Source organism: Salvelinus namaycush, chromosome 31, assembly GCF_016432855.1.
Source record: "Salvelinus namaycush isolate Seneca chromosome 31, SaNama_1.0, whole genome shotgun sequence".
Taxonomy (NCBI): Eukaryota; Metazoa; Chordata; class Actinopteri; order Salmoniformes; family Salmonidae; genus Salvelinus; species Salvelinus namaycush.
This window is the reverse complement of record NC_052337.1, coordinates 12,008,655-12,023,756: the sequence shown is the minus strand read 5'-3', so window position 1 is coordinate 12,023,756 and position 15,102 is coordinate 12,008,655. Positions and strand designations below refer to the sequence as shown.

Genomic DNA, 15,102 nt, shown 5'->3' with positions numbered 1-15,102 from the left:
TTCATGGTCTCTATCTTTTTGGGGGATTTGTACTCCTGCCTCTCATATTCCCCTATTATCTCACTTTTATTTCTCTTTCCGTTTTGTGCCTCATCCCCTCTATCCCAATCTCAGTTTGTCCCTCTCTCTACTCTCTCTATTTAGATCAGTGTGTCAGGTTGGTGACATAAGCCCCTTGTTAAACTCAGCAGGGTGTCCTGTTCTGATCGCCTTCTCTGACCTGGCCGCTCGTTAGGGACTGTGTCGTTAGTGACCGGGGGTGTCCAAATACCCATACTAGTGTACTACATACTTAAACTGAATACTAATTTCTGCGTTTGAGCTATCACTCGTCTTTTCCGACTCAGCTGATAATCAGATAAATTGAAGCGCTGTACCAAAATGAACGAATAGCTAGAGTCAACGCAATCGTGCATTAGATGACTCATTCGGAGTACAAATTTAGAAATTTCACATACTATAAAACATATGCTATTAGTACACTAGTATGGGTATTCGGCCATGGCCACTGTCTTCGTTAGTGTGGGACACTGAGTGGACACTTCAAGGCAACCATCTTAAATCCTGCCCAGCTCTCAGCTCCCAGCTCCCATGCACCGTGAAGTGAATAGAGGCAGTCTAGGCAGGGTTGCCAACCATGTTCCCCAAACCCCATCCCTCGGTGCATGGCCCAAATCCTGCTATAGCCTATATGAATACACAGGCATATGTTCACTTGCTCTCTCTTTCTCTCACTCACTCGTGCTCACACACACTTTCCCAACACCACATTTCCAGTAACCCTTCAAGCTAACTGTAAACCTAGATCTAAAAGTGCTTAGTGTGTTTGTCTGGGCATGTATGTTTCATGCGTGTGTGAATGTGCTGCTTAAAAACACCCTCTACTCTCTGTTCTACAACTGGACACCCCCATTGACAATGTTGTGCAATGTACTTTTAGAAAAGCACCTACTATTCCCTTAGCTCTGGGAGACTTTGAGTTTGTTTTGCAGTCTGCCACTGACCTCTCTTTCTATCTGTCCCCATCTCTCTCTTTCTTTATCTTTTTCTTTCTGCAGGGTGATGATTTTTGAGGACAAGGCTAACGGGGCCATCTGTAAGCCTGATGGGCCTCCACCCAAACGGGACATAGCCAGCCTGCCATAGACCCAGGACATCCAGAGCCTCTAGACTATATCACCATTCTAGGACCCTACCGGGGCCCCTGCCCTCAGCCAGGGACGTGTACATAGCCTTATCAACTCCCCACCTCAGGATGTGCACGCGTCCCAGAAGGGGGGGGGGGTTCTCCTCCTCTGTTCAAAACATGTGGGGAGAAAAAGAGAGAGAAGGGAAAAAATATATATATATATTTGCTGTGAAGACAAGGCAGAATAGCTTTTTTAAGATCAGTACATACATGTATATATCTATATTGATGATGACGACGATGAGAAAATAAGTATTTTTAATTAGTGTGAGCACTCGTAACCCCTTGGCGATAACCGTGTAATTTGAGTCGTTTTGTGAATATGAGCAATGTGTTGTTTGCTGGGATCAAACTAACAGAGGTGACAATTTTGTAATATCCTCAGTATGCATGTGCAAGTGTAATGTGTTGATGCAAAGATTGTGTGTCAACAACTCATCCGTTATGAAGCGGTCTGCGTGTCTGGCTACTAGTGAATTTATCAGTGGTCCTGTTTTATCATGATTTCAATGTAGTATTAATCATTTTACAGATGTAATCAATTCGGTATAGTTGTAGTCAGTGATGCAGTGGAGGGTAAATGCCATTTACACAACTTTTGCAAAACAATTAAAGGAATAGGAAGCGTTACTTTTTTCACTGTGACCGGCAATCAGAGTTAACACACTTTTTTTTTTTTACTGGTTGTGTTTAGAGGGTTTGTAAGGGAAAATTGCTTGAACAGTTATTAGGGAAACTAACCCAAGTCATTCAGATATTATTTTACACCTCTCCCTCATTTTACTCCCCGCACCAAATGATCTAGTTCCTCTTTTAGATTTTAGATTTTTAATCGTGTGAAAGTACCATGCTGGTTATGAAGCACAAGGAATAAAAAGAGCGCTGTTTTTGGAAAATCTTTTTATACAGTTGTCAAGATCATCCCACATGATTGATTGTTGCCATGCTGCAGACTCCGCTTGGTCATTGTCTCACTATATGTCAGGTGTGACAGATTATGGCCCAACCCCATTCTTCCAGACTAGAGGTGGGTTACTTTAGTTGGGATTAGGAAGGGGTTGGTGGGGCGATAGATTAAGAGTCAGAGTATGACTAGATCCGGTGTTGTAGATTGACACTGGCTTCCTCAACCTAAAGGAGCAGGATAGATGGGGTCGAGTTTACTAGCACTTCACGTGGATTTATGGAAGATTAGTTTTAAGGCACAGGCACACACTGAAGATTCTCAGCATGTTAGTATAAATTATGATGGAAACACATTCTTTCCAAGTGCCTAAAGTAATGTTGAGAGAAGAGGAGAGGAAGTTAGTTACGCTCTATTTTCCCTCCTGAGCTGTATTTGGGAAAATAGTTTTAAAGGTGTTTATTCATGTGTATGTTAGGGTTAGGTGTTCCTTTTTTGAGAAAGCATAGACCTAGGGGAACATTCTCAGGTACTACTTTGAATGACTGGATCTCCAAATACATATACAGTACATCTATGAAGTGATGTTAGATATGCAGTTCAATCATGCCAGTTTCCCAAATGTCCTCGTCTGACTATCCTAGTCTTCATAGTGGTACTCTTCTCATTTCTATCTCGTCTGTAAAATGTTATGAACCTGTCCCATTTCAAATTGTGTTATCCCCGTCTTGCCATGTTTTACTATAATCTTGTTATTATCTCGTCTCATTCTCGTCTTTCATTCCCCCTATCAGTCCGGGTTAATTTGTTTTTCCCATAAATTCTCCAGTTTCTGTGCCTCACTGTTGCTCTTCTATTGTTTATTTTTTTCTCACGCTTAACATGGAATATAATAGTAAGAGTAGTAGTTTAATGTGTTAGCTTTACATGTTTTTGAATATGTCAGTTATGTACTTTTATTTCCAGTGTGTTGGGTGGTGGTCTTTTTAATGTTCTTTTCTTATGATGCACTTTTTTTTGCCAAAACCAAAGCAATTAAAGTTATTTGTTACACTGGCATATTTGTTCTTGGGTAGTTTGTTGTATGAATAATTCTACCATTGTAGGAAATATTCCATCAAACACTGAAACCAGTTTTCCAGTTTTTCCTGTACTGTTTGTAGATTGGAGGGTATAGAGGTTTGATGCTGTAACTTTTAGGAATAGACAGGATTCCCTTATGTTAGTGTGTTTAATTAACATAACCAAATCCATGTCCATTATGTTTATTTTAAGATTTAAAAAAAATTATTTAGTTGCTTCATTGACTATAAACCATAGCCTTAGTTTTAATCCTATTTATAGTTACTGAAGCCCCAGAGTATGACTGTTACAGTAATTTACGTAGAGAAATAATAACAGGCACTGTAAAATGGTTCCATCAGTGCTTGACTTGGGCCGGAGCGCCATACCTGCACTACATATTTTTGGGGAATTGTGTACCGGCTCCTCTATAAAAACAAAGCAGCCTATAGCCGGCCCAGATTCACACACTGACGCAAAGTTTATTTACCACTAGTCTGTAAATCTGCGTGACTGTAGGTTGTTCATGATTGTGCAGATTTTAAAATTGAAAATGTCAAATTAGGGTTTGTAAAGTCATGGAAATGAGTTGCATAATTGTTTTATATATTTATTTGTTTTATTTATTTTTTAGGGGGTGGATCAGGGGGTTGTCCATTTAAAATAACATCAAGTTGATCAGAAATACAGTGTAGACATTGTTAATGTTGTAATTGACTATTGTAGCTGGAAACGGCAGATTAAAAAATAATAATAATAATTATGGACTAAATACAGCGTTGTACGAGATCTTCAGTTTCTTGGCAATTTCTTGCATGGAATAGCTTTAAATTCTCAAAACAAGAAATAGACTGACAAGTTTCAGAAGAAAGTTTTTTGTTTCTGGCCATTTTGAGCCTGTAATCGAACCCACAAATGCTGATGCTCCAGATACTCAACTAGTCTAAAGAAGGCCAGTTTTATTGCTTTTAATCAGAACAACAGTTTTCAGCTGTGTTAATATAATTGCAAAAAGTTTTTCTCATGATCAGTTAGCTAATCCAAAATTATAATTTTAAAAGGCTAACACAACGTGCCATTGGAACACAGGAGTGATGGGTGCTGATAATGGGCCTCTGTATGCCTATGTAGGTATTCCATAAGAAATCTGCCGTTTCCAGCTACAATAGTCATTTACAACATTTACAATGTCTGCATTATATTTCTAATCAATTTGATGTTATTTTAATGGACAAAAAATGTGCTTTCAAAAACAAGGACATTTCTAAGTGACCCCAAACGTTTGAAAGGTAGTGTACATACATCTATCATACACTGCTCAAAAAAATAAAGGGAACACTAAAATAACACATCCTAGATCTGAATGAATGAAATATTCTTATTAAATAATTTTCTTTACATAGTTGAATGTGCTGACAACAAAATCACACGAAAATGATCAATGTAAATCAAATGTATCAACCCATGGAGGTCTGGATTTGGAGTCACACTCAAAATTAAAGTGGAAAACCACACTACAGGCTGATCCAACTTTGATGTAATGTCCTTAAAACAAGTCAAAATGAGGCTCAGTAGTGTGTGTGGCCTCCACGTGCCTGTATGACCTCCCTACAACGCCTGGGCATGCTCCTGATGAGGTGGCGGATGGTCTCCTGAGGGATCTCCTCCCAAACCTGGACTAAAGCATCCGCCAACTCCTGGACAGTCTGTGGTGCAACGTGGCGTTGGTGGATGGAGCGGGACATGATGTCCCAGATGTGTTCAATTGGATTCAGGTCTGGGGAACGGGCGGGCCAGTCCATAGCATCAATGCCTTCCTCTTGCAGGAACTGCTGACACACTCCAGCCACATGAGGTCTAGCATTGTCTTGCATTAGGAGGAACCCAGGGCCAACCGCACCAGCATATGGTCTCACAAGGGGTCTGAGGATCTCATCTCGGTACCTAATGGCAGTCAGGCTACCTCTGGCGAGCACATGGAGGGCTGTGCGGCCCCCCAAAGAAATGCCACCCCACACCATGACTGACCCACCGCCAAACCGGTCATGCTGGAGGATGTTGCAGGCAGCAGAACGTTCTCCACGGCGTCTCCAGACTGTCACGTTTGTCACATGTGCTCAGTGTGAACCTGCTTTCATCTGTGAAGAGCACAGGGCGCCAGTGGCGAATTTGCCAATCTTGGTGTTCTCTGGCAAATGCCAAACGTCCTGCACGGTGTTGGGCTGTAAGCACAACCCCCACCTGTGGACGTCGGGCCCTCATACCACCCTCACGGAGTCTGTTTCTGACCGTTTGAGCAGACACATGCACATTTGTGGCCTGCTGGAGGTCATTTTGCAGGGCTCTGGCAGTGCTCCACCTGCTCCTCCTTGCACAAAGGTGGAGGTAGCGGTCCTGCTGCTGGGTTGTTGCCCTCCTACGGCCTCCTCCACGTCTCCTGATGTACTGGCCTGTCTCCTGGTAGCGCCTCCATGCTCTGGACACTACGCTGACAGACACAGCAAACCTTGCCACAGCTCGCATTGATGTGCCATCCTGGATGAGCTGCACTACCTGAGCCACTTGTGTGGGTTGTAGACTTCGTCTCATGCTACCACTAGAGTGAAAGCACCGCAAGCATTCAAAAGTGACCAAAACATCAGCCAGGAAGCATAGGAACTGAGAAGTGGTCTGTGGTCACCACCTGCAGAACCACTCCTTTATTGGGGGTGTCTTGCTAATTGCCTATAATTTCCACCTTTTGTCTATTCCATTTGCACAACAGCATGTGACATTTATTGTCAATCAGTGTTGCTTCCTAAGTGGACAGTTTGATTTCACAGAAGTGTGATTGACTTAGAGTTACATTGTGTTGTTTAAGTGTTCCCTTTATTTTTTTGAGCAGTGTATAAAAAGTTAGATACCTTGCTTTGAAGTTGCCCACCTTTAACCATTTCATCCCTAATTCATTGAATGAGGGAATCATTTTATGAAGACAATGATTTGGTTGTAACGTTGCCATATTTTATATCAAGGGTGGCACCAGCCTCCAGGATAGCAACTGGGTGTGCAGGCTTTTGTTCAAGCCCTGGTCTAACCCCATTGTAGCCTTAACATCAGCTTGACCTTGAAAAGCAGACTTGGGTGTTCCAGGGCTGGATCAAAAGACAAATCTGCACACCCTGGAGCTCTCCGGATGGCGGGTGGACAACGTGACTAACAGTGCAGTTCTACTTTGTGGGAGGTTTAGTGCCTTGATCAAGAGCACAACGGCAGGAGATGGAGGGACTACATGCGATCAAACACTGCAGCCTTCCAGTGTCAATAATGGTTACTTTTTCATGTAGGCTATAATAGTCATGAACATTTGGTTGGAAAATGTGTTTGAACCCTTAACAGTGAATATTCAGAGGTCTCTATGAATCAAATTGTATTGGTCATATACACATTTAGCAGATGTTATTGCGGGTGTAGCGAAATTCTTGTGTTTCTAGCTCCAACAGTGTAGTAATATCTAACAATTCACAACAATACACACAAACCTGAAAGTAAAAGAATATATAAATATTAGGATGAGCGATGTTGGAGTGACACAGACTAAAATACAGTAGAATATAATACAGTATAGACATATGAGATGAGTAAAGCAAAAATAAGTAAACATTATTAAAGTGACTAGTGTTCCATTATTAAAGTGGCCAGTGATTTCAAGTCTATGTATATAGGGCAGCAGCCTCTAAAGTGCAGGGTTACTTAACTGGGTGGAAGCCGCCTAGTGATGGCTATTTAACAGTCTGATGGCCTTGAGATGGAAGCTGTTTTTCAGTCTCTCTGTCCCAACTTTGATGCACCTGTACTGACCTCCCTGATAGCGGGGTGGACAGGCAGTGGCTCGGGTGGTTGATGTCCTTGATTATCTTTTTGTCCTTCCTGTGACATCAGGTGCTGTAGGTGTCCTGGAGGGCAGGTAGTTTGCCCCCGGTGATGCGTTGGGCAGACTGCACCACCCTCTGGAGAGCCCTGCGGTTACGGGCGGTGCAGTTGCCATACCAGGCGGTGACAGAGCCCGTCAGGATGCTCTCAATTGTGTATCTGTAAAAGTTTGAGGGTTTTAGGTGCCAAGCCAAATTTCTTCAGCCTCCTGAGGTTGAAGAGGCGCTGTTGCGCCTTTACTACACTGTCTGTGTGGATGGACCCTTTCAGATTGTCGGTGATGTGTACACAGAGGAACTTGAAGCTTTCCACCTTCTCGACTGCGGTCTCGTCTGCTGTTTCCTTAAGTCCACGATCAACTCCTTTGTTCTGTCGACATTGAGTGAGAGGTTATTGTCCTGGCACCACACATCCAGGGCCCTCACCTCCTCCTTGTAGGCTGTCTCGTCATTGTTGCTAATCAGGCCTATAACTGTTGTGTCGTCATGGGTGAACAGAGTGTACAGGAGGGGGCTGAGCACGCACCCTTGTGGGGCTCATATAGCGTAATGTCATTTGTGAATTTCGGTGAACAAAGTCTGATGGACCGACTTGGAAAAAGACAGCTCCTGCACTTCTTTCATCCCAAGTCAAGCACTGTGTTCCACACATATGTATCCATGTGTATTTCTGAAAACACACAAAAACAGCTAAAAGTTGTCATTATAGTAGGCCTAGTAGTGCAGCCACTTAGTCAAATGAACATGCACATTACAAGCAAATCTCATCTCGACACGGGGATCTCACTTTCCTGTTCACTTTCCACATATGTTCACAAATGCATGGCTATTGACTTCTACTGTTCACTGGTTTGTAAACACACGGCACCCAGAAGCCATACTGCTTGCTTCTGGGGAATTATGTTAATCTTTCGGAGCAATTTGGATACAGGGGGAATACACTAACAAGCCCAGCACACTAACGAGGGAATCTGATGGGACAAAAAGCACCATAAGCACTTGTGTAATTAAAATAATAATCAGTGCTCCATGTAAACACTTTCCACTGCTGCTCTACTACGCCATAGGCTGCCTTTAGCCCTGGTGCTCTCGTTAAGTGCTTTGCTTTGTCACTGTACCCTGTCTATGATATTAAATGGGGAAAGTCAATAAAGTAGTATCTGTATCTATTCTCCAAAAGGCACATCTCCAACAGCTACATCATATAGCTGCATCCTATAGGCCTGTGTGATAGTATCCTGATAAACATTGACTTACAGATGTGTACTGTCTATTGCTACTGCTGCAATTTTCTCAGAGCTTGCGTCCGTCTAAAGCAGTGTTTCATCACAGGTTTTTCCTGACTGACACAGTCCTGACAGACTAGAGAAACACTTCAAATGCTTTAAAACATCAAGTCTGTCTGTCTGGTTGCAGCCTGATCTGGTCTGATTCCCTGTGGCAGGTACCCTGCTGTGTGGTGGAAATGCAATATCCGGGGCTCCCAACAACCCCCCTCCCTCATCCTCAACCTCTATCTTTGCTCTCTTTCTATGAATTCTTATTATCGTTCCAGGCTTTCAACAACACCCCTCCCTCAACCCCTCTTTCTCTTCTTGCTTTCTTTCTATGATCAATCCAGGCTTTCACCATTCCTTCCTCATCAACCTCTCTCTCTCTTTTCTTTCTCTATTCTTTCTTTTCTCTCTGTCTCTATCTCTAATCCAGGGTCAGTCCTACTGAGCTTCAAAGCACAACATTATTAGGCATGATTGAGAGAGAAAGAGATTAAAGGTCTTCCTCTCCTCCTCCGTACAGTGAAAAGACTGTGTGAATCATACATTTCTGGCTTTAATTTCTCAATGTTGCACACTCCTCTGCTCTCTCATTTTATCTTTATCCATCCATCCATCATTCAACTATTTATAATGTGACACCACCGGGTGGCACCCTACTCCCAAAGGGTTCTGGTCAAAAGTAGTGCACTATGTAGGGAATAGAGTGCCATTTGGAATGAAGTCCCTGTTTGGAAAGGAAATGATGCATGAAGCAATCACTATTAGTAGTCCTGCCTGAGGCTTATCTGTGTCTGGCTGTGACCTTTATTCTATGCTAAATAGTTCCACTCTCAGGCCTCCCTCTCCTCTCTGGAAATACACTGACATCTACTGGAGACACACAGCAATTGTTGAACAAATAATGTTTCACGTTTCTAATCAACTTAAACAGTGAGTTTGACTGTCATCTGGTGGCTGCAAAGTAGACATGTGCATGAGTCCGACTCATACCATATACAGTCATTGGTCGGACTGATTATTGATCAGTGATCATCACTTAGATGATAAGAGGGGGAATATGTTTTAAGGTTTTATTCAACAAAATGTTTACAATAGTCTACATTGCAGTGGCCACGGCACTTTAGCCCAGATTACTTGTTTATGCACACACAAACACATACATACACAGTGGTGGGGGAAAATACCCAATTGTCATACTTGATTTAAAGTCAAGATACCTTAACAGAAAAGGATCAGAGGCATTTGGGATGACCAGGGATGTTCTCTTGATAAGTGTGTGAATTTGGCAATTTCCTCTCCTGCTAAGCATTCAAAGTGTAAGGAATACTTTGGGTGTCAGGGAAATGTATGGAGTAAAAAGTAAAATATTTTCTTTAGGAATGTAGTGAAGTATAAGTAAAAGTTGTGAAAAATATAAATAGTAAATTACAGATACCCCAAAAAACGACTTAAGTAGTACTTTAAACTATTTTTACTTACAGTGCATTCGGAAAGTTTTCAGACCCCTTCCCTTTTCCACATTTTGTTACGTTACAGCCTTAATTCTAAAATTGATTAAATTATTTGTTTTACTCATCAAGCTACACGCAATACCCCATAATGACAATGCGAAAACAGGTTTGTATTTTTTTTTGCTAATTTATTTCAAATAAAAAACAGATAGCTTATTTACATAAGTATTCAGACCCATTGCTATGAGACTGGAAATTCAGCTCAGGTGCATCCTGGAAACAGATCTGGGGAAGGGTATCAAAAATATTCTGCAGCATTGAAGGTCCCCAAGAACACAGTGGCCTCCATCATTCTTAAATGGAAGAAGTTTGGAACCACAAAGACTCTTACTAGAGCTGGCCGCCAGGCCAAACTGAGCAATCAGGGGAGAAGGGCCTTGGTCAGGGAGGTGACCAAGAACCCGATGGTTACTCTGATAGATTTCCTCTGTGGAGATGGGAGAACCTTCCAAAAGGACAACCATCTCTGCAGCACTCTACCAATCAGGCTTTTATGGTAGTGGCCAGAAGGAAGCCACTCCTCAGTAAAAGGCACATGACAGCCCTCTTGGAGTTTGCTAAAAAGGCACCTAAAGGACTCTGACCATGAGAAACAATATTCTCTGGTCTGATGAAACCAAGATTGAACTCTTTGGCCTGAATGCCAAGCGTCACGTTTGGAGGAAACCTGGCACCATCCCTACGGGCATATTTCAGTTTTTATTTTCTATACATTTGCAAAAATTTCTAAAAACCTATTTTTGCTTTGTCATTATTGGGTATTGTGTTTAGATTGATGAAAAACAATTACAATTTAATCAATTTTAGAATAAGGCTGTAAACAAAACAAAATGTGGAGAAAGTCAAGGAGTCTGAATACTTTCTGAATGCACTGTAAGTACTTTACACCACTGCACAAACACACAGTTTGACCGCAATTTGTCTAGACTTTTATTTTGAAAATCCACTTCAACTAGTCCCAATGATGACACGGAAGAGCATTTTTTTTCCACGACCCCTTCGTAATCCCAGTGTTGTCTAGTTACCACAGTCACAAAGTCACCTTTGGTTATATCGTAAAAAGGTATGAAAACGGAAATGTGCTTTTTGGTCTTAATTTCAGGTTAGGGTTTGGCATAGTAGTGTGGTTAAGGTTAAATTTAGGTTTTAAATCAGATATTTAGAAGATACATTGTAGAAATAGGCGGGGTTTATCCATTTGTGGCTGTGGTCTCTAGTGTCGATCCAGTCGCAGTTGCTTGTTCGCTTCTGCTCGCAGCAGCATAAGCACAGCATCAAGGCTTGGTCACTGCGGGAAAGATGGCGACGGATAAACAGAAACATGAAGGCAGAGTAAAAATTGGACACTATATTCTCGGAGACACACTTGGGGTGGGGACGTTCGGGAAAGTTAAAGGTAAGGGTCTTGACTTTTCGAGTTTCGACCAGATACCCGTGAGACGATGGGATTTCTCGCACTTGTTGGCCGCTGAATTTAGCGAGCTAGGCTAGCTCGCTAAGGTTAGCTGTTTGATTTTAGAGCCTGGCTGAGTTAGCTAGCCGGTGTACATTTTAATCTATCAAAAGATAGTGCTTTGTCATGTTCTAACTAGTAAGCTTACTAGCCAGCTAGTTATGTGGTCGAATGACAGAGCTTAAACTAACCAAGTTTACTTGATAGTTGGCCAACTAGTATAGTCTCCGCTCAAATTGCTAACCTATGCTAAGTTAAATGAGTGGTTTCTCAGTCAGGAAGCCTGCTTCAGCTAACTAGTTAAATCAAATCAAATTGACCAGTTAACATTAGTCGTGATCCCCCCCAGGCTCAACATTCATGGACGTGTCTTTGATGGAAGCCATACATACTGAACTATATTGGACCTGGCTGAATTATTAATGAGGACATATAACGTCGTTACACATACCCTTTCACCCCTCAACACCACATCCCAGTACTATAGTAGTGTTGACATTAGCCATTGTTTATCCTCAACAGGGTGGAACATTGTCCCTGGGTTGCACACAATCTACACCATGTCAAAATAATTTTCTAATGTCATATCACCTAAAATGATTAACGTTGACTAACGTCATGTCTAAACTTTAAGTAGAGGACCAAACTGACTTGTATAGCCTAGCTGCAAGGCCATAATCTGTTAGGCCCGTTTCAAACTAGAAAAAGGTACATTTCCTTGGTATTTGAAAACATACCTTTTATTATCAAGCCACCACCCAACTAGGCTTATAGATAGACTGTTAATATCTTTACTACTTTCTCCCAGTGGTCAGAATAGAACACACTGCACATTGGGCCGTTTACTCCATGGTTATATTCTAGGTGACTACCTGCTGGTTAATGCATCACCAGCATAACAGTTTAATCAATAACAGCTATTTGTACACGCTCCCTTCCCTCACTCATTCTCATTCCCCTCTGTACAGTCCTGTCTAATACATTTTCACTTGTTCTTCTGACCAGTTTTAGGTAGGCCTATATTTGCTTACATTTGGCATTGAACTATTGTGTAGGCTACACAGTAACTTACATCCTAAACTGATATAAACCATGCGGAATAAGACGTTTCCTTATGCTGTTAACCACAGTGTTGCATTGCATGTGTCATTGTGTAGCAGTTTGGGGCTGATAAGAAACCAGACATAAAAACAATCTTATTACAGTATTTCCTAACTCTTCCTCTCTTCCTCCCTCTCTCTCTCTCTCTCCCATGCCCCCTCTCTCTCTCTCCCATGCCCCCTCTCTCTCTCTCCCATGCCCCCTCTCTCTCTCTCCCATGCCCCCTCTCTCTCTCTCCCATGCCCCCTCTCTCTCTCTCCCATGCCCCCTCTCTCTCTCTCCCATGCCCCCTCTCTCTCTCTCCCATGCCCCCTCTGTCTCTCTCCCATGCCCCCTCTGTCTCTCTCCCATGCCCCCTCTGTCTCTCTCCCATGCCCCCTCTGTCTCTCTCCCATGCCCCCTCTGTCTCTCTCCCATGCCCCCTCTGTCTCTCTCCCATGCCCCCTCTGTCTCTCTCCCATGCCCCCTCTGTCTCTCTCCCATGCCCCCTCTGTCTCTCTCCCATGCCCCCTCTGTCTCTCTCCCATGCCCTCTCTCTCTCTCCCATGCCCTCTCTCTCTCTCTCCCATGCCCTCTCTCTCTCTCTCCCATGCCCTCTCTCTCTCTCTCCCATGCCCTCTCTCTCTCTCTCCCATGCCCTCTCTCTCTCTCTCCCATGCCCTCTCTCTCTCTCCCATGCCCTCTCTCTCTCTCCCATGCCTCTCTCTCTCTCCCATGCCTCTCTCTCTCTCCCATGCCTCTCTCTCTCTCCCATGCCTCTCTCTCTCTCCCATGCCTCTCTCTCTCTCCCATGCCTCTCTCTCTCTCCCATGCCTCTCTCTCTCTCCCATGCCCTCTCTCTCTCTCTCCCATGCCCCCGCTCTCTCTCTCCCATGCCCCCGCTCTCTCTCTCCCATGCCCCCGCTCTCTCTCTCCCATGCCCCCGCTCTCTCTCTCCCATGCCCCCGCTCTCTCTCTCCCATGCCCCCGCTCTCTCTCTCCCATGCCCCCGCTCTCTCTCTCCCATGCCCCCGCTCTCTCTCTCCCATGCCCCCGCTCTCTCTCTCCCATGCCCCCGCTCTCTCTCTCCCATGCCCCCGCTCTCTCTCTCCCATGCCCCCGCTCTCTCTCTCCCATGCCCCCGCTCTCTCTCTCCCATGCCCCCGCTCTCTCTCTCCCATGCGCCCTCGCTCTCTCTCCCATGCGCCCTCGCTCTCTCTCCCATGCGCCCTCGCTCTCTCTCCCATGCGCCCTCGCTCTCTCTCCCATGCGCCCTCGCTCTCTCTCCCATGCGCCCTCGCTCTCTCTCCCATGCGCCCTCGCTCTCTCTCCCATGCGCCCTCGCTCTCTCTCCCATGCGCCCTCGCTCTCTCTCCCATGCGCCCTCGCTCTCTCTCCCATGCGCCCTCGCTCTCTCTCCCATGCGCCCTCGCTCTCTCTCCCATGCGCCCTCGCTCTCTCTCCCATGCCCTCTCTCTCTCTCCCATGCCCTCTCTCTCTCTCCCATGCCCCCTCGCTCTCTCCCATGCGCCCTCTCTCTCTCCCATGCGCCCTCTCTCTCTCTCATGCGCCCTCTCTCTCTCTCTCTCCCATGCGCCCTCTCTCTCTCTCTCTCCCATGCCCCCTCGCTCTCTCTCTCTCCCATGCCCCCTCGCTCTCTCTCTCCCATGCCCCCTCGCTCTCTCTCTCTCCCATGCCCCCTCGCTCTCTCTCTCTCCCATGCCCCCTCGCTCTCTCTCTCTCCCATGCCCCCTCGCTCTCTCTCTCTCCCATGCCCCCTCGCTCTCTCTCTCTCTCCCATGCCCCCTCGCTCTCTCTCTCTCTCTCTCCCATGCCCCCTCGCTCTCTCTCTCTCTCTCTCCCATGCCCCCTCGCTCTCTCTCTCTCTCTCTCCCATGCCCCCTCGCTCTCTCTCTCCCATGCCCCCTCGCTCTCTCTCTCCCATGCCCCCTCGCTCTCTCTCTCCCATGCCCCCTCGCTCTCTCTCTCCCATGCCCCCTCGCTCTCTCTCTCCCATGCCCCCTCGCTCTCTCTCTCTCTCTCTCCCATGCCCCCTCGCTCTCTCTCTCTCCCATGCCCCCTCGCTCTCTCTCTCCCATGCCCCCTCGCTCTCTCTCTCCCATGCCCCCTCGCTCTCTCTCTCCCATGCCCCCTCGCTCTCTCTCTCCCATGCCCCCTCGCTCTCTCTCTCCCATGCCCCCTCGCTCTCTCTCTCCCATGCCCCCTCGCTCTCTCTCTCCCATGCCCCCTCTCTCTCTCTCTCCCATGCCCCCTCGCTCTCTCTCTCCCATGCCCCCTCGCTCTCTCTCTCCCATGCCCCCTCGCTCTCTCTCTCCCATGCCCTCTCTCTCTCTCCCTCCCATGCCCTCTCTCTCTCTCTCTCCCATGCCCTCTCTCTCTCTCTCTCTCCCACGCCCTCTCTCTCTCTCTCTCTCTCCCATGCCCTCTCTCTCTCTCTCTCTCTCCCATGCCCTCTCTCTCTCTCTCTCTCTCCCATGCCCTCTCTCTCTCTCTCTCTCTCCCATGCCCTCTCTCTCTCTCTCTCCCATGCCCTCTCTCTCTCTCTCTCCCATGCCCTCTCTCTCTCTCTCTCCCATGCCCTCTCTCTCTCTCTCTCCCATGCCCTCTCTCTCTCTCTCTCCCATGCCCTCTCTCTCTCTCTCTCCCATGCCCTCTCTCTCTCTCTCTCCCATGCCCTCTCTCTCTCTCTCTCCC

General features: G+C 45.6%; 2 protein-coding genes across 2 annotated transcripts in view; both read left to right on the top strand.

The window, feature by feature from the left end:
- Positions 1 to 3,144, top strand: part of LOC120025935 (allograft inflammatory factor 1-like) — a 33,154-nt gene extending 30,010 nt beyond the window's left edge. The window contains exon 6 of the mRNA XM_038970664.1: positions 1,059 to 3,144. Coding sequence (XP_038826592.1) covers positions 1,059 to 1,146 — 88 coding nt within the window. The 3' untranslated portion in view covers positions 1,147 to 3,144. The remainder of the gene's footprint in view (positions 1 to 1,058) is intronic.
- A 7,793-nt stretch (positions 3,145 to 10,937) lies between these two features.
- The window catches only part of LOC120026489 (5'-AMP-activated protein kinase catalytic subunit alpha-1-like), a 24,179-nt gene continuing 20,014 nt past the window's right edge, over positions 10,938 to 15,102 (top strand). Inside the window, exon 1 of the mRNA XM_038971370.1 lies at positions 10,938 to 11,250. Within this exon, the coding sequence (XP_038827298.1) occupies positions 11,154 to 11,250 (97 nt within the window). The 5' untranslated portion in view covers positions 10,938 to 11,153. The remainder of the gene's footprint in view (positions 11,251 to 15,102) is intronic.